General features: G+C 38.5%; 2 protein-coding genes and 1 long non-coding RNA gene across 5 annotated transcripts in view; 1 reads left to right on the forward strand and 2 right to left on the reverse strand.

Annotated features, from left to right (window-relative positions):
• Window positions 1-2,368: 2,368 nt before the first annotated feature.
• LOC137332443 (C-X-C motif chemokine 11-like) lies at window positions 2,369-4,837 on the reverse strand. The gene is made up of 4 exons (XM_067996289.1): window positions 4,719-4,837; window positions 4,394-4,523; window positions 4,226-4,306; window positions 2,369-3,522 (listed from the first exon to the last, which is right to left on the reverse strand). The coding sequence occupies exons 1-4, from the start codon at window positions 4,780-4,782 to the stop codon at window positions 3,495-3,497; spliced, it is 303 nt and encodes a 100-aa protein (XP_067852390.1). The 5' UTR covers window positions 4,783-4,837; the 3' UTR covers window positions 2,369-3,494.
• Window positions 4,838-6,978: 2,141 nt separating this feature from the next.
• The window catches only part of LOC137332446 (uncharacterized), a 137,052-nt gene continuing 123,815 nt past the window's right edge, over window positions 6,979-20,215 (forward strand). For 2 of the 3 annotated variants that reach the window (XR_010965664.1, XR_010965666.1), the window contains exon 1: window positions 12,090-12,193. This is a non-coding gene — a long non-coding RNA (uncharacterized lncRNA). Of the gene's footprint in view, window positions 6,994-12,089; window positions 12,194-20,215 lie in introns of those variants that run through there. The other variant, XR_010965665.1, reaches the window with a different exon arrangement.
• LOC137332117 (interleukin-8-like) lies at window positions 13,301-14,941 on the reverse strand. The gene is made up of 4 exons (XM_067995828.1): window positions 14,805-14,941; window positions 14,523-14,652; window positions 14,347-14,427; window positions 13,301-13,960 (listed from the first exon to the last, which is right to left on the reverse strand). The coding sequence occupies exons 1-4, from the start codon at window positions 14,866-14,868 to the stop codon at window positions 13,945-13,947; spliced, it is 291 nt and encodes a 96-aa protein (XP_067851929.1). The 5' UTR covers window positions 14,869-14,941; the 3' UTR covers window positions 13,301-13,944.

Here is a 20,215-nt window from a genome sequence, read left to right on the forward strand (position 1 = left end):
ACGAGCTGGGGACAAGCCTGTAGCATTTTCCAACAGAAGCTGGAAATGTGCTGTATTTTCTTTGCCTTTCTGCTATTGCTTTTGATCCAAAAATTCAAACAAGACTAAATTGCTCTTGAGCAGAATAGCTCATGACATATTCTATTCCTCTCTTTAACATGATGGCAGCATAATAAATAATACTGGCTCCTTCAAAAGTTAATTCCTAAATTTATAAAATAAACCCTCACAACCTGTTTTTTAAAGTGTGAATTTTCTGAGGTTTTAAGAGCTTATTAATATTGCAATAATTCATAACATTTTTACTCATTTAGCATAGTATCAGCTGTCTTCTATAAATGTTTTATGACACCTAGTATTGCAACTACTCATTATTACATTTGTCATGTAAATTTTTTACTTGTGAGAACCAAACTACAAATGAGGAACTTATGTGTTCAACTTGTAGTATGCAAAGGATGTAAATATTCTTGTGTGGCTCAAATTTCTCCACAGTTCAGAGTAAACAATCTAACCCATCCACAACATAAGCTCTAAACCTAACAAAATAATTGAATAAAATCCCAAAAGCATGAACTAAACATAATATTACTGACCACCCCACTTAAAAATCAATGCTCCCAAGATCAGTTTATCTGCCTATCTCAAACTCTTCAGTTCTACCAAAATGTCAGATGCTCAAATATGTTTCATTTTAGTTTGGAATCATCCACACTGATACTGGGATGTAGCTAGGTCCCACGCTGGTTAGCCTTTCACAGCTCTAAATGTGTTGCTTCTGATCTGGAAATAATATTTACATTTCTGAGCTTTTACCACAAATGGAAGAGAGCTAGTTTGTAAACTTAATGTATCAAGTTCACTGTTCTATAAGTGATGACAATAGGAATTGCTGACTAGCCTCAGGTGTGGTAATGATTGTGCCATTTTAGCCACATGCACTAATTTTAGTGGAAAACACAGACATTCACACAATACAGGTTAATGTACATCACATGTATATTTACTAAACAAACATTACCATCATTCAGTGTGAAACTTTACATTCTTTTTCTTTCACTAAAGTTTGGAATTCTGGCATGAATTTATCAGACACAGCACATCTTAGTGCAGCTTCCTGTTTTTTTTTTCTTCAGTTGCGAGTGATTGCTGAAAATGTTGACTCGCACGAGACACGCCAGACCTGCCCCTGCTCTCCATCGAGAACGTGGTTGGATGCTGATTGCCCTTTGCCATGATGTGCCCTGTTGGAGCTGCTCCAACCATTAGTTAGAACTAATCAGCAGTAACCAAGTGGAGTGGGAGCAGCTCAGTGGAAATTTATGGCAAATGTTAGATACGTGAACTGATTTCAGCAATAGTCTGCCTCTGAGTCCGAAGGTTTTGGGTTTAAGCCCCACTCCAGGACTTAAGCACATAATCTAGGCTGACACTTCAGTGCAGTATTGAGGGAGTGCTACGTTGTTGGAGGTGCTATCTTTTTTGATGAGTGCCTGTTCATTATTTGGAAAAAAAAGAGTTCTCCAGGTGTCTTGGCCAACATTCTTCCCTCAACCAACATTGCCAAATACATATTACCCATTCATTTATTTCATTTGCTGTATGCGGGGCTTTGCTATGTGTGGGACCGTGCTGTGCACAAATTGGCTGTCGCATTTGCTAATATAACAACACTGACTATAGTTAAAAAGTAAGGGATTGGCTGTGAAGCACTTTAGGATATCCTGCTGCCACGAAAGGTGCTATATAGGGTTAAATTATTTCCACTGTTCAGTGAGTAAGTAAATTGAGGGTATAAATTTATCATATATATAGAAAAGAGGATCAAGGGTACAAAATATAATTTTTAAAAAAATCTACCTAATTCACTTGAGATCCTCAGAGACTAGTAAAAGGAAACTGTGCACACATGTATCATAACTTCTGCTAACCACAGTCATTAATTGCAGTGAGTTACAGAAGTGTCTCATTTTATACAGTAACTTGGTAAGAGAGGAATGTTATTAATGTTAGATATAAGCTTGGAATCCTATAGAATTTCATGCTCCAATTAAAGATTTTTTTTCTCATTCTATGGTAAACCAGGAGGAGGTGTGAATCATTGATCATGGATTTCTTTCTTTAATCTCACCAACATCGCTCAGCAATTTTTATCATTAGCCTGCTTCAACTCTCCTTTTACTTTCACTCTAAAATTACCGGGGGCTCTTGTACGGCATATTAGACTAAACCATTTTCCCTAAAATGAAATTTGTGTATTAATAGTTAAAAGAGAAATCTAATGTGTAAGTGAAGATAGATACCTCATGTTCTACAGTACGTGTGTCCGATAGTCATTAACCCATGGTAAATTCACAGAACACAGATATGGAAGCCATTTACATTCCTGCTTTTATTTACCTCATTTGAGAGCATTTCCAACACCACCTCAGCCAATTAATAAGTCACATATGCCTCTAGTTGTGCTATGACCACCCACTCCCTGTTGAAGAGGGGCTACATGGGCACCGATTATATAACTCTTAAGACTGGAAAAGATGCGGATCTTGGTGCCTTTCAAATTTCTAGCATTTAATTTTTTATTTAATAGTTTTCCCCTTTTTGTGAATTATGTACCATATTTATTCTATATGGATTCATTCTTAAAAATGTATAAATTAAAATACACTAATGTGCTAATCATTTTATTTAATTGGTGAACACATTAAACAGTATTATATTTGACATATAAAAATGTAATTTCAGAATCGTGCTCATCATTCAATTCAAATTTTGGTTGGTTAATAATCACAAATCACTTTAACACTAATCACAAATCAATTTAACACAATAATCACATCAATTTAACACAATAATCACAAATCAATTTTGGAGTTGAGGTTGAAGATCAGCCATGATCTGATTGAATGGCAGAGCAGGCTCGAGGGGCCGTATGGCCTACTCCTCCTATTTCTTATATTCTTAACAAATTCAACCAATATATTTTCTCTTATTTTCCATTAATATCATTTGAAATGGTATACTTGATTCAATAAATGATAAGTTGACAATATACAATGATTTATATATATATCAGGTACATTCAACAGAGGAAACCTCTTGTGATATACTAAATCAGGAAAAATAGATAGAAATTGACAATTAAAGGATGCCTTATTGCTCGAACAAATAATAATAGCATTGACAACCATCTAAAATAACTTATTTTATCAGAAAATATCAGCATAATCAATTTGTTTTCTAATGAATATACTTAAGGAATCTTAAATCATCTAGAAGGAAATATTTTTAGATAAGATGTTGCAGATAGTTTCTTTTACTAATTGCGAGACCTACAATTCAGAGATCTAAATTTTATCTGATTAGCTTAAAAACTGTAAATCCTTTTAAAACACTAACAGCTTTTATAACCTTTTATACGAGAGAGATTAATGGTCCATCCAGATAAATTCTGCGGAATCTGTTCTGTGTTCAGCGTTGTTCACTTGTTAAAGTCAGTTCTTTTGTGTAGTTTTCTTTTTGCTGTAAAGATCATTTTTATTGTAAGTATGTATTGAGCAGTAGAGATAAGTTGTAACGTAACTGAAAGTTTTAGTTTTCTAAAAACATATTTTGCTACTTTATTGTAATTTTTACCTTTGAACCCAAGGAAATTTTTTGGACAACTTATCATCACCAGTTGGTTAGAAGAATTATGTAGAGGTGTCTATCGATAAGTTGCCGGTCCTTCTACGGGTATGTATCAACACTGATTTTCATAGTATCAAAGTAGGTGCAACACAGGAGGAGACCATTCGGCCCATCATGCCTGCACTGGCTCTTTGAAAGAGCTATCCAATTAGTCCCATTGCCATGCTTTTTCCCTGGAGCCCTGTAAATTTTTTCCCTTCAAATATTTATCCAATTCCCTTTTGAAAGTTACTATTAAATCTGCTTCTTTTTCTTTTGAAATTTACAAGTAAACAATTGTGCTCTGATTATAAAGTGCAGCTTTTGTAATTAGCACATATATATGTCAACATTATTTAACTTTCATTAAACTCTGTGTATGTTGTCAAGTCAGAAACAAGATAAAGTCTTACAGCCTTTCCTAGAAATAATCATGCTGCTGGCTGCAAACTGAGAGAAAATGAACAATTCAGTGACAACATAAAGGCACAGTTTATTAGAAACTTCTACAAGAAGCTTTAAAAATGTTAAATAAGAGAGTCAGTATTGTATTTACCTCTCCATAAGGTTAATGATATTCTTTCCAATTTCCGACTCAGGATTCAAACATATTCTTTTATGATTTTGCAAGGTGAGACTGTAAAGTGAGAGAAATGGATAATTTATTAAAGTTTTCTTTCATCTTGAATGAGTGTTGTGGTGGAATAGGTAAATGATGACTTACATGATCTCCACGTTTTCACAATCATTCTGTTTCAACAAGATGTTAACATTTCTGATATTCATGGAAGGACCTAGCTTGTTTATTGCCTTGATGCATTTGCAACGACTCTGGTTATGCAGGCGAGGTTGAGCTGCAAAAGCAAATAAAAAAAGGCGTTAGATATTTACTACAGAGTATCATTTGTAAACCAACTTCATTCATGTTGTGCAACGGTAATTGCTTCCATTCTGAATTTATAGTCTGGTCTCATGTTTATTAGAACTATATACGGAATAAAAAATTACAAAGCAGAACACATAAGTTAAATCCATAGCAGATATCTTACCCTCTGCAAATGCCAGACATAGAGCAATGACTGACAACACACTCAGTAACACTTTGTTGACCATTTTTCTGTCAAATTCCTTTTACTTCCTCTTTAGCATTGGTAATGTGTGAAACCCAGTGGATAAAGCTTCTTTATATAGGCTGTGTGGTTATATTTGCAAGACAATTGGATAACATCAAATACCCACGTAACAGGAAATGTACAGGGAGGGGGAATTTTATTTTTGCAATGGAAATTTTACCATAAAATCAAAATTACTTGTTTTAAACCTCCATTACTGGGAAAGAGTAAAGTTTGAAATGAATGTTGATGAAGTGATTATTAAATGCATTGTTATTCAAAGGAAACCAATAAGTTAACATTATGAGGTTAGTTCAATATGAATCGTAATGCATAGGTTCCATTCCAAGGAAAAGCTGAATGTTGAAATGGACACTCTATAAAACTGTATAAACATAGCTTTAAGTTCATCATTAGGTAATGGAATTTAACATTAAAATACTATTTTTTTTAAAACTGTCTGTTCTTGAAGTGGTACCATTTACTGGGTGATGCATTCCAAGACACTTTAATATGGATATATTCTGTGTGACGTATGCCCATTTAAATTTTATGAACTTTGAAAAGCAGTATTGTGTTTATGTTTGAACTGCAGCTCTTATTCTATCAGCTATGCCCACACTATACACTTGTTGTCAACAAGACAGAGTTTACACCAGCTGTTCCAGGTAAACCTGGTGAGTTTTGGAACCTAATAGTCTCCTTATCAAATCTGTTAAATACTAATTTTAATATCTATAAATTACATGTCCATTCAAAATAACTATTTCTAAAACAAAATTGAAATGAAGAACAAGCTTCTAACTAAAAAAGTGAATAACCATAAATGAATAGAACAGAACAAAAGTAGTATTCTGAATTTATGATTCACTGTGTTCATTTATATAACCTTTAACAATTGTTTAAGGCTTGGTTAAAATTATGATTTTCATTTTTAGTGGTTGTGCACAATGTAATTACATTCATCTTTTTGAAAGAAAACGCTGAGAAATGATGATCATGTTTAAATCGTATGATTTAGAGATGGCAATCTGGCTCTGACTGCTAGGGGGCAATGGAGATCTGCTGCAACAGAAGCTTAAAACAGTGCAGTAGATCAGCAAGTTAAAAAATTCACAAGCACTTATAATGATTACTTATAAACAGCACTTAATGTGCTTTACAGTTAGATAAATTGTAATAATACACAATTAAAATTAGAAAACATTGGAATGTCTGGATTTGCATATTTGTTAAACATTTATTCAAAATGGTATCATTAAAAGCACAAATAAATGTCACTCTATGAAAATTATAAAGCAAAATTAACACCCCTTGGCATCCAATATCCCCGCGAATATGCATTTATTCTCTCACTCCAGTGACCATGCTTCCATTTATCCAACTTTCCTTAGTTCCACTGTGAGTGTCTTCTTTGAATTTTATTTAATACCATTTATAAATATCGTACATAAAACATACACTGGCAGTTTTATTTTGTTATAGGACGAATGAATGTTTAGGGCCATATTCTCCTTTGTTTGAAAAATGGACATTTCTTCCATTTTTCTCATTGAAATTTCTGACCACTAAGAACATTTCAGAGATGGGCGATTCCTGAGAATGCAGGTTCATTAGCAACTACAAAAAAAAGGCACAAAAAACCTGCAGTAATAACCGATTACTGCTTCTCAATAAGCCAGCAAGATATTTAATTAGTATAACATCAAAGTTTGATCATCCAGCTGTGAAGTGTGCAATGTTAGTGAGAAATAGATTGATGCTAAAGACAAAAAACAGATAAAAAAGAAGATATTGTGGGAAGCTTGAGACATGAAACAGCTCATTCTTTTTCTGGAAACTATTGTTGAGTTGTTCAGAAGGAAGAACCTGAAAGAGTAGGATCTTCAGAAGTCGGAGGAAAGCAAAGTACCCATGGTATGTAGCATATTGTTCAGATATTCTATGATTTGTACAATATGTTGCATCAATGTTGAAGCGCATACGAGTGCATGTAATGACAATGCAGTACCTAAATAAATGTGATTAGCACTCATAATGTACCATCTACTTTTTTAATATAGCAAGGAGAAACTAATTGTTCTTGAACCGAAATCGAAGACCAGCCCTCAAAGCATTATCCAGCATCGTAACCCATCACTTCAAGCACACAGCAGCACAGATACACACACTGTGTGAGATTTTGATCCTGGTTTTGAGGAAGAAGCACTAGGTGAGTCACACAGCTCTGATGGTATAGAGTTACTGCTGGCAGTGGGCGATGAGGGGGAAAGATGGGGCAGCAGACTATGTACTTCATGACCACAGTGAATCTGTTTTCACATGAAGGCTGGTACAGCACACGCATAAATTGAAGAGGGAGTTGGTTCTTTGGAGATGACAGTGGGAGGTGGTTTGAATGTCTAGTGGAGCCTAACTCTTAGATATATGCTGACATGTAGCAATGGTTGTCTGCATTGCAGTCTACTATTGAGCATGAGGCAACACCAGTGGTATCTGTGGTGGAAGTATAAGTTCTGCAGGTCCGAGGCACAGTAGGAGCATATACATATATATGGGTAAAAACTATGGCAGATGGAGTTCAATGTGGGGAAGTGTGAGGTCATCCATGTTGGAGCTGAGAAAGACAAATCAGAATATTTTCTTAATGGTGACAGACTAAGAGCTGTGAAGGAGCAAAGGGATTTAGGTGCCCATGTACACAAATCATTTAAGGCTAGTGCAAAGGTACATAAAGTAATCGAAAAGGCTAATGGAACCTTAGCCTCTATCTCAAGGAGAATGGAGCACAAAAGTGAGGAAGTGATACTTCAGTTGTACAGAGCCTTGTTCAGACCCCATCTGGAGCACTGTGTTCAGTTTTGGGCACTGAACTGCAGGAAAGATATATTGGCCTTGGAGGGGTACAGTGCAGATTCACCAGAGTGACACCATGGGTTAAAGGATTAAATTATGAAGACAGGTTGCATAAACTTGGCTTGTACTCCCTTGAGTTTAGAAGGCTGAGGGATGATCTAATCAATGTCTTTAAAATGATAAAAGGATTCACTAGAATAAATACAGAGAAGCTATTTCCTAGAGCTAGGCCACTGAGGAGTGAAATCAGGAAGCAGCTTTTCACAGACAGGGTAGTGGAAATGTGAAATTATCTCTCCCAAAGGCTGTGGATGCTGGGTCAATTAAAATTTTCAAGACAGAAATCGATAGATTTTTATTAGTTAAAAGTATCAAAGGATATGGAGCAAAGGTGGGTAAATGGAGTTGAGGTATAGATCGGCCATGATCTAATTGAATGGCGGAACAGGCTTGATGGCTGAAAGGCCTACTCCAGTTCTTATGTTCCATCAATAATCTACAGCATTGCTTCAGCGTCTCAAATATCTGCTCAGTGAGGGCTGTGATTCATTCATGCACCTTGTCATATAAGCTTAGGTACAGAGCTCATGCAGTGATGTCATTAGCCTGAGTTGCACTGAATAGTCCTTTCCCTGTGAAACCAATACTTCATTCTTCCCCTTCAAAGAGCTGTGTCACATTTGAATGCCTTTGTATTGAAACATCACACATAACTCCAGGAAATATCATTTTCATTATTTTGAGGAAAGGATCACATAACATTTGTATACTTACTCTTCACATTTAAGTATTCCATAGGGTAGATGGTGGCCACAGAAAATCAGCAGGCTCCTGTCACGTACCCTGTGGCTGCCTGGAACGACATTGTGGCGAGCAATTACCTTGAGTGCCACTTTTAGCGCAGTCCAAAGGATCAACTATCTATTTTTTGAATCAGGTGATACACCTCAGTCACGTTTTTCTGTTGAGCCTAATTCTCATCATATATTGTTCTTCTGAGATGCCCAGGTAGCTGTCTCTGTTTTGGTAGATGTGTTGTCTGGGATGATTTATTTTGCAAGTTATGCACCTCCTATTCCCTCTGCATTCTTGGACTGGTCTCTCCCACTTCTTGCACTGGTGCACCCAAGCTCTCAGATGAAAAACTCTTGGGGTGAAATTCTGGAGGAAATCAAAACGAGCATTAGCTAATCGGCTGCCCATTACACACCCAGCCTGATTTTGTTTTCCATTGAAATCAATGGACGAACAATCAGGTGGGGTTTAGAATGGGTGGCCGATTCGCTACCACCCATTTTGCCGTCCCACCAATGTTGAATTTCACCCCCTCTGTGCTATTAATTTCTGTTGTTGTGATACTTTGAAATCTTGCCCTTCATTAATGTTACCAATGTCAGATCTGACCTGGAGTTAAGTACTTACTTTTTGATTATCCCCCCCCCCTTCATAATTTTGCATGAGTTTCTCACAATTAACCTCTAACAAGCACAAATTGGTGTTTCCTGAAATTTTCACTAATGTTCGCTAAGCAATTTTTAGGGAAGTAGGAACACTTGCAATAAAATTAAACTTGGAAAAGTCCATTGTCTAGATGTCCCGATCTGAATGACTAAGTGTATTCATTCGAGATAGGGAAGTTAAAAGGAGCAGTAAGTTATAATTGTTACTGTACAACCTTTCAATAAAAAATTTAAGTTTTGTTATTTCCTTATTTTTATTGATATATTCTTCCACATGCATGTGTATGTACAGAGGAACAAACAGAAAACCTTCCAGAAAAGTCTGATCTTGACCTAGCAATATTATTTTTACATTGGAAAATGGGTATATTTATAGATATTATATTTTCATGAAGAAGTGCAACACATCCTTAAACAATTCTTTTTATAAGATACATGTGGGATCACATTCTTGGAGTAATCAAACTTCCAGATGTGGCATTAAAAGCTGACGTATATACTTATGGTAAATCTCATACAGTGAAGTAAAATTGGACATGTAATGATTATTCACTTAAAGGGCTTAAAAATAAATACTGTACAGTGTTATAAATCAGTTTTTAACATGTACAACTGCCATCGGCCAAAGCCCCTAAACCAATCAAAAGCAGCTCTTTATCATATCAATTCACATGATGTACATAGAATGCAACACCTAGATCAGTTTTAAATGCATTTATTTTATTGCCTGAGTACTCATTTTAAGAAATTTCCATCTTTATATTCTTTAAGTACATCAAAAATTGTAAACTGGTCCTTGACAAATTCCTTCTATTAAAGAGTTGAATCATAGAAACACAAAACTTTCAACACAAAAAGAGGTCATTCAGCACATTGTGCTCATACTAAGGCTAATATATTTCATATTGGAGCTATCTACTCTAATCTCATGTCCCTGCTCTTTCCCTGTACTTTTTAATATTTTTCCTCTTGAAGTTTATCTAATTCCCCCTTAAATTTTCGATTGACTCAATTTCAATTGTTGTTACTGGCAATTAATTCCATATTCTAATAACCCTCTGTGTGAAAAAATATTATTCTGACCTCCTCCTTTAAAAACATCTCCATTATTGCAACTCATCAATGTTCTAACCCATTGATGACTTTATACCTATCAATGCACTTTGTAGTTTTCTGAATGGTTTTCCAAATAGGATTAAAACTAATGAAGAATTTTAGGTTCCACTATGTTTCTGTTGTGAATTATATTTTTGTCTTTTAACTACATATGTGGAGTAGGAAAAAAGAAAGAATTTGGATTTATATTGCACCTTTCACGATCCCAGGACATCCCAAAGCGCTTTACAGCCAATGAAGCGCTTCTAAAGTGCAGTCATTGTTGTAATTGGAAAACGTAGCTGCCAATTTGCGCATAGCAAAGTCCCGCAAACAGCAATGAAATAAATGACCAGATCATCTGTTTTTAGGTATTAGTTAAGGGATAACTGTTGGCCAGAGCACCAGGAGAACTTCCCTACTCTTCTTTGAATAGTGCCATGGCATCTTTTTATGTCCACCTGAGAAGGCAGACATAATGGGCTCGATATTCGGAGGGAGGTGGGTTGACAGTGGGGGGTCGATTGGCCGTGTGGGTAACGCGCCCAATGAATTTAGGGTGCTCCGCACGTGATCGCGGCCTAATTGAAGGCACTTACCTTGGCTTCCGCATTTCGCGCTGGAAAGCTGCGCAGCAGGCAAACTGTGCACCCGCATCATAGGCTGTCAGCTGGAGGAGCCCTATTTAAAGGGGCAGTCCTCCACTGACTGGTGCTGCAGAAAATAGGCAAAATTACAGCATGGAGCAGCCCTGGGGGAAGGCTGCTCCCAGGTTTAATGATGCCTCACTCATCATCCTACTGGATGGGGTGAGGAGGAGGGGAGGACAGAGATCTTCTCCCCAATGGGCGGGAGGAAGTGGCCTGCCTCTGCCACCAAGAAGGCCTGGCTCGAGGTGGAAGAGGAGGTCACCAGCACCACCAACATATCATGCACCTGCATACAGTGCAGGAGGCGCTTCAATGACCTAAGTAGGTCAGCCGAAGTGAGTACACTTACCCATTCCCCTACACTCCGTTTGCCACATCACCGCCCCCACCCCACATCTCCTTCTGCACTGCCAACACTACTCTATCACATCACTCCTCACACCCACTCAAAGCTCATCCTCATCTTACCTGCACTTCCTCACCTCGCCAGTACTCATCCCACCACTACCACTCAACCCAATCCTCATACAATCTCATGGCTCGATCTCATACTCACCCTCTCATGCATCTCTTTCATGCCTGCCACTACCTGTGCTGCAGCCACAGGGCATACATCACATATGTGTAGTAGGAAGCGTAAGGCAAACGTCGTGAGCATGAAGGGGATGCACAAGGGGTTTGAGGGTATGTCATGGTTTTTACTTACATTTGATTTCTGATCAGCTCACATTACATATTATATTGTCACCACTACTGTCACGTCTTTGCAAATCTTGTCTGGTTTGTGCAATAATGCCCCTGAGGATCACCATGAAGACCCACAACTGATGCCACCCATTGTGTCTCTGCGGAGAGGGTGTAGGTGTATTTGCAGGACTTTTTTGTGCAGACGACTGAAAGACGTCGGCGATGTCCCCAGTGGCACCCTGGAAGGATGCGGAGGTTAAGTTGTTGAGGGCAGTGGTGACTTTGACAGCGACAGGTAAGAAGATGGTGTTCGGGCCAGCCGGGAGCAGCTCGGCATGAAGGAGGCTGCAGATGTCTACGACTACATATTGAGTGACTCTGAACCTCCGTGTGCACTGCTGCTCAGAGAGGTCCAGGAAGCTGAGCCTTGGTCTGTAGACCCTGTGGCGAGGGTAGTGCCTTCTGCGACGCATCTCTCTCTGTGGTTGCCCTCCCTAATGCTGTGCAGGTGGATGTGTCACAGCACTGTGTTGTGGAACTCCACGTGTCAGAGGTGGACGGCGTGGCCGGCGAGGCTGGTGATGCTGTTCGTCCGCCGAGGAGGTCGTGACTGCAGCTATGGCGGCCCCCATCTGGAAGCTGTACGTTTGAGAGGGTCCGCAAGGTCGGTAAATGTGTCTGCACAGCTGGGTTGAGGTTCCGAGTTGGTGAATTTTATTGTTAGGAGGAGGGTGGTGGAGGCCAAACTTTGTCCAAAGTGACAGAGTGGCCTCCTGCAATGAGTGAGGGTCTCCCCGCCGACCTGTCAAATGGACCTTTGCAGCTGCCACAGGCTGGTGGCTGCAACACGTCCATTGCAACTGGGAGTGTTTCCCCCAGTAGGGGAAACACGCTCAGTTGAGATGAAAATCCCACCCCTCCTAAAATATCCCACAAATCAGGTCTGCTAATGACCTGAAGTATCCAATCAATTGCCTTAAGTGGGATCCTGCTGGCTTTAATTGCTGGCGGGAGTCCCGCATGTGGAGGCTGCGCGCGCATCTAAGCGCGTCACCGGGGAACCTGGAAGTGGGCGGGTTGGAAACGGGCTCTGGACCCACCCCAGGAATCCCCAATTTTCGGAGCCCCCCCACCACGAACCCGCCAGATCGGACGTCCAAAAATCAAGCCCAATGTCTCATCCAAAAAACAGCACCTCCGGTAGTGTAGCACTCCCTCAGTACTGCGCCTAAATTATATGCTCAAGTCTCTGGAGAAGGGCTTGAACCCATGACTTTCTGACACAGAGGTGAGAGTGCTACCACTGAGCCAAGACTGACAGCTTCTATTTTCATAGTTGAAGTGACTCCCTTTTATAATTTAGGATGGTAACAATCAATTATTACAGCTGAATTCCAATTGGAACTTTCTACTCGCTGGTTATTTTACTACCAACAGAAAAATGTTTTCACTGGCTGTTCACATGTAATCTTGGAGTGCATTTTTTTCTCTTAAAACCAGTTGTAAGTCTACCAGAAATGGCTTTCTGCCAGTAATCTGCAAGATCCCTTCTCCTTTAATTTTCTTGTTCCTTTTACTAATTCAAAACTATGCTTGTTATGTTCTATATGGACTCAATACAATTGAAAAATGAAAATAAAAGGATAGATATGTAACATCCTTTTGTTTAAATTGACAAAGCACATTAATGAATCCTGCATTTGTCACATTTGGTTGTCAAAATATTACAATTATGTATTAAATACAAGAAAACAATACAAACAATAATCAGTAGTATAAATGCACTGTTTAATATAATGCAAACATCACAATAATTCCAAAAGTTACAGAATTTATTCTCTTGCATGAATGCCATATAAACAGGCATAATATAAAATTAACACTGATTCCAAAGGTGAAAGCTTGTCATATACAATGACATATAAAACCAGGAATATTCAAGACTAGAAAGCCTTGGATATTAAATCATCAAAAACAGCTAGAATTTTGTTGATTAATCTAAGGCTTATAACTATAACAAATTATTTTAATGTATTTAATGATCTAAAATAGCTTATTTGTATCAAAATCAGTGTCGGCATAATTATGAGAGCAAAAGTGCAATAGCTGACAAATTTTACAAAATTCAAAAATTGGGGCTTTACAACTAATTTAATAGTCAGCTAATCTCTGTTACACATGTGTAGTTAAAGAAAACTTAAAAGAACGTTGAGTTGTCAATAAGCAAAGATTATTGAGTCTTCCTGCTACAGACAGATCAGTTCGCTAAATGTGAAAATAACAATTCAAAGCACATAAAAAATCCATGGTTTTTTAAGCATCTAATGATGAACTGATAGATTTTGAATTTCTGTGCAACTTTGTACCAATCAGCCAGCAACGTAAGATTATCCGTTGTTCTGCATGCATGGTCATTCACTGGTTCATTTTCCTGTGAAGAAGTGTTTTCATCAGTATTTGTTGGATTGCAGTTTATTGAAAAAAAGGCTATTTCCAATAATAGAATTTATTTTAGCTTTTCAGACATGTTTTCTAGTACAACAAAACATGTTTGGACAATTTGCTGTTATCACCAATAAAGCATCTTTAGAAATATTATAGATCATATTCATCAATACAAATCACTATGATAAACTGCCAGTAGCTGTATACAAATATTTCAGAACATCAGTCCTATTTTTTATGTACAAGAAAACAATTTTTTTTGATATAATTAAAAATTAAGTACAGCTGTTAAACATAATGAAAACATACTTTGTATTAAACCTCTATAGTTTACATTACTCTTTAGTGTGTCCAAATTTATTATATACTTACTTTCTCATAAGTTCAATCATTCCCTTCCCTACTTCTGAGGCAGGGTTCAAGCACATTCTTCTGCCATTTTGCAAGTTGACACTAAGGGGAAATTAAACCACAATTAATTGAAAGTTACTTTCACCGTAACATCTGCTTAATAAGTATAACAGCGTATAAGAAAGATGGCGACTTACATGATCTCCACGTTTGGGCATAGACTCTGTTTAAAGAAAATTTTAACGTTTCTGATTCTCATAAACGGTTGTAATGCTTCTCTTTGGGCAATGCATCTGCAACGTCTTTGTTTAGGTAAGCGAGGTAGAGCTACAATAGGAAACAACAGACTATTAAACTTGCATCTACATTTGTAACTCAAACTCAGTTGTGTTAAAATATATCAAAATTGTAATTCATAGTATAGTATTTTTATTATTAAGTTTGGAATGAAAAAGATCCCATAATTGTAAATATCTTACCATCTGCAAATACCAGACACAGAGCAAGGACTGAAAAAAGAGTGATTGAAGCTTTGCTGACCATTTTTCTATCAAGTCACTCCTACTTCCCTTTTGATGTGAGATGCTTCTTATGTGTAGAAGCAAGAAGCGAGGGACTTTATATAGTGACATCAAGTGATCCACATGTAATAAGATTAAAAAGGAAATGCATTTGTCATGGAAATATTAATGATTTTAAACTAGCAGATGCTACAAAGTTGGTGGTTAAAATTTATTCCAAATCCCCATCGTCTAGAAAGTGAAATAAAAATGAGCAATAAAATGAAATAATTAAATACTTTTTCATGATAAAATCATAGACTTGCTAAATAAAATAGCATAGCTGCTGTGAAATTAGCTCGGTAAATTATTATATTTAAGAAATATCAAATCACCTTGGGGCTGATAATACAATGTTTAGCGCCCATAGTATTGTTGTGCATCAGGTGCTGGCACCCCTTATTATCGGGAGCTGAGGTCTGAGATCTGCTCCATGCCCGTTGTACATCATGCTTTATAATGAGATCCAGAAGTACCTGTGGCACTGAGAGCTTGTGTGCCAGGCCCATTAAAGTCCTAAGAAAAATGCAAATGAGGTAACAGCCCTATAATGTGTTCACAGTACCTGAACAAAGCTTCACGCAGCGTCCTTATGAGATGGATGCCGCAAAAGAAGCACAGTCACCACGTTGAGGCCTTTTCTTTAAAGTGGACTTGTCCTTTGTTTGTTTGTTGCCAGTAGCTGCTGTGTTTGTTTCTACTAATTTCAGTGCTGCTTTACTTTTTTGCCATTCCCAAAACTGAACTTACTCAGAGGTTCTTAAAGCTGCACCTCATCTGCTGTCTCTAGCAATTTCCTCAGGGGACTGACATTGGGCGCTCCCTGTATAAGAGCTAAGGGGATTCCTCCATTTGCAGGTTCTGGAGGAGACAGCTTGCAAGAAAGTGTGTTTATAACTTACGCAATTAAGTAAGAGTTATGCTATCACCCGTGCATCCAGGTCAAGGCAAAGTACCTGGAAATAGCTGAAAAACCTGCATGCGGACACTAAGATTCTTAAGGAGCCGGTGACAGAATATTGCAGTGTCCTGTAGCCAGATCTAGAGGCTACTTCCAGGTTGGGATGGCTCTGTTACTGGCTGTCGAGGTAACTGCTGCCTTGAATTTTATACCACTGAGTTCTTCCAAGCAATAGCACCTGATATATATCATACCTCCCAACCTGCAATGCACTTTTGCATTATGCAGGTCCCAGATACCTTGCTTGTCCAGCTAAGCAATTTCCTCAATTTCACCATGGAAAACAGACAGCAACACAGAAGCGCCACGCACATCTTACTATCTGGCAGGATTCTCCGAAGTACAGGGCTTTGTTAATGGACCTTTCACCTTCCGTAAACTTCAGCTCATCCAAAACTCTGCTGCTCATATAGCGTGCACCAAGTCCTGTTCATCCATTACCCCTGTACTCGCTGACCTACATTGGCTCCCGGTCCGGCAATGCCTCAATTTTAAAATTCTCATCATTGTGTTCAAATCCCTCCATATCCTCCCCCTTCCTTATCTCTGTAACCTCGTCGAGCTGTGTGGCCCTCCGAGATCTCTGTGCTCCTCCAATTCTAGCCTCTTGCGCATCTCCAATTTCCATTGCTCCACCATTGGCAGCCGTGCCTTCAGCTGCTTAGGCCCTAAGTTCTGGAATTCCCTCCCTAAACCTCTCCACATCTCTACCTCTCTCCCCCTTTAAGACGCTCCTTAAAACCAACCTCTTTTACCAAGCTTTTGGTCACCTGTCCTAATATCTCTTTATGTGGCTCGGTGTCAAACATTGTTTGAAAACATTCCTGCGAAACGTCTTGTGATGTTTTACTACATTAAAGGTGCTTTATAAATGCAAGTTGTTGTTCAGTACATGTGGTCATATGGGTCCTAGCCCAGAGCCTTGACTTTCATGAATAGAAAGGGTTTCCACTCTATTAACGTGCAGCTTGTTTTTGACCATAGGGCCAGAATAGTGGTGTCCACTGCCTGGAAAATATGATACTTTTTTGCTGGCTCCAGCTTCTTGCTGCTTACCCCCTCTCAGATCCTCCAATCTGAGTGGGGTTGAACACAGAACTTAATGCCCAAATGGGTGTCTGACTGGCTATTCAATAGAACAATGAGGTGGGAGAGCCGGTTATGCCCTCTTCCACATCATTAGCCTAATGTGGCTTATGATCAGTCCCTTCGTAAGGCCATGACATAATTTATTTATAACACTTGAAAAGGCTTTCACCTGAGCTCAAGAAAACCAGCTGATTTGTGATGTTAGTTTATCAGTGTGACAAATCTATTTTTCCGCTGGCATTTTTCCAGGAAGTGTTATGAAATGGAACATTGCAACAGGAATAATAATAAAGAAAGCTAGAAAAAATATAATTATAAAAGGAAGAATAATCAAAAAAGGAAAGTAGGAATATGAAAGTAAGAAAGGAAATAGAAACCTTAAACTTTGAGTAGGGCTACTGACAGAAGAGTATATTATCTGTTTTAAATTTTCTTCCGCTGGCCTGATGAGTGTATTTATTGGTCGGCAGCCCCCTCTATATAAATGTAAGAAAACGTCACAGGTTGATCTTGTCACTTCTATGAGAGAATTATGCCAATTTTGAGATCTGTGTCATTTGGAACACCAAACTTTGGACTTAATTTTATGATTCTAAAATGGACAATGGGGCTCAAGAAATCAGTAGCAAATTGTTTTTAGCTTTTTAAATAAATTATATGAATTTAAAAAACATTCATATGTTAAAATAAAAATGAGCCAGGTATATTAGGAGAAAAAAATGGACAACAGAACTAAAACGTTGACATTTTTGTTTAGTAGTTTGAGGTTAATATTACAGTAGTATTCTTGGTGTTTAGAGCTCAATTACTGCACTAGAGTGTTATCTTACTTACGAAACCAGTTTGCCGAGGGAGACAGAAATGTCCCTGAGCCTGTCAGCTGTCTAAGGGTTTTGAACAATTCTCATCCATCACTAAAAAGATAAACAATTCGCTTTTGTTTTTGATTGCTTGGATCTGAAGTGGGGATTTCCCCATTATTTTTAAAATTATTTTTCAAGTAACTTTTACAAGAAGTCGATGAAGTTCCTTATTACAGTAATGTTATCAAATGAAGATGCGGTAAAATGTCCCTATGATTACATTAAATTAAGAAATTGAAAGCATAAATGTAAAGGCACTGCGATTCCTGGAGCCTGGCCATGCTGCTGGAGCTGCGGCTGGAGTTGGGCTTTTGGTCTCTGCGTGACCCTTCCCAAATACTGGAGATTGGGTGACTAATATAAAGGGGGCAGGTGCACCATTGACAGCACTCTGTGGAAGTCTGCCCCACTTGGAACGAGGAATTTTGAATTGACATCTTGCCACTCCATTGCAGGAGTCGGTCTTGTTGTCCAAAGGTAAGTGAAGAGTTTGAAAAAGTTGAGGATTTCAAAGTTAGTGCTTTCCAATCAATTGCTCTGGGAATGATTCCCGTTAGGAAAACGGCTTGGTGGCTCCCACTTGGGCCGGATTTTTTCATGCATCTTGCAAGCAAACTTTCCCCTAGCCACAGAAAAGGCAGAACTAGTGAGATTTCTGGTGGGAAATGTTATCCAGGAATTGGATCGCATCCCAAGTTCCCCCCACCCAACTTATATTCTTGTTCATTCCTTCCAGGCCCAAAATCTTTGGGACCAAAATGTTGAATAAACTATTTAAAAATAAAACATTTAAGTCAATCAATATTTTATACCAGGTCCATCTCTACATGACTAATCAATACTGAAGTTCTGGTTTAGAGATAATGTAGATTACTGAGAAGTAACATCATGACCAAGTATTCACAGGAGCTTCCCAGTTTTAGAAACAGCATAATTTGGTGAATATGTAATCAAGTCTCGATCAGACATTTACTTCTGCCATTGTAACAAAACATTATTAAAGGAAAGTTTTAGCACTATATAGAATTATTAAAAACCTGACTGTTCTCCTTTCACCCACATTTCTGCATTGTGGCCGACTTTCTTTGGGACAGGAACCAGTGATGTCAGAAGCACTCGCCTCAAATAGGCAGTTGCCTGTCACTTCTTACTCCCCTCCCCCTACAGCCATGGCAAAGGCTGCTAAAGGGTTGAAATGCCTGCTGAGCCTTTCCAAATGCTTTTGAAATGTTTGCCTCTTATTCTGACACATTTTGGCTTGGGTTGACAACATTCATGATTGTAGTATATTTGGATTTTCAAAAGGCATTCGATAAGGTGCCACAGAAAAGGTTGTTACACAAGGTAAGGACTCATGGGGTTGGGGATAATATAGTAGCATGGATGGCGGATTGGTTAAAGGACAGAAAACAGAGAGTCGGGATAAACGGGTTCTCAGGTTGGCAGGCTGTAACTAGTAGGATGCCACAAGGATCGGTTCTTGGGCCTCAGCTATTCACAATCTATATTAATGACTTAGATGAAGGGACCGAGTGTGATGTATCCAAGTTTGCTGACGATACAAAGCTAGCTGGGAAAGTAAGCTGTGAGGACACAAAGAGTGCAAAGGGATATAGACAGGTTAAGTGAGTGGGCAAGAAGGTGGCAGATGGAGTATAATATGGGGAAATGTGAGGTTATTCACTTTGGTAGGAAGAATGGAAAAACAGGATATTTTTTAAATGGTGAGAAACTATTAAATGTTGGTGTTCAGAGAGACTTGGGTGTCCTCATACAAGAAACACAATAAGTTAGTATGCAGGTACAGCAAGCAATTAGGAAAGCAAATCGCATGTTGGCCTTTATTGCAAGGGGTTTGGAGTTCGAGTAAGGAAGTCTTACTACAGTCGTACAGGGCATTGGTGAGACCTCATCTGGAGTACTGCATACAGTTTTGGTCTCCTTATCTAAGGAAGGATATACTTGCCTTGGAGGCGGTACAACGAAGGTTCGCTAGATTAATTCCTGGGATGAGACGGTTGTCCTATGAAGACAGTAAATTGAGTAGATTGGGCCTATACTCTCTGGAGTTTAGAAGAATGAGAGGTGATCTCATTGAAACATATAAGATTATGAGGGGGCTTGACAGGGTACATGCTGAGAGATTGTTTCCCCTGGCTCGAGAGTCTAGAACTAGGAGGCATCTTCACAGGATTTGGGGTTGGCCATTCAAGACTGAGATGAGGAGGAATTTCTTCATGCAGAGAGTTGTGAATCTTTGGAATTCTCTACCCCAGAGGGTTGTGGATGCTGAGTCATTGAATATATTCAAGGCTGAGATGGATAGATTTTGTGGACTCTAGGGGAAATCAAGCGTTATGGGGATCGGGCGGGAAATTGGAGTTGAGGTCGAAGATCAGCCATGAAATGATTGAATG

Source organism: Heptranchias perlo, chromosome 14, assembly GCF_035084215.1.
Source record: "Heptranchias perlo isolate sHepPer1 chromosome 14, sHepPer1.hap1, whole genome shotgun sequence".
In the NCBI taxonomy this organism is placed as follows: domain Eukaryota; kingdom Metazoa; phylum Chordata; class Chondrichthyes; order Hexanchiformes; family Hexanchidae; genus Heptranchias; species Heptranchias perlo.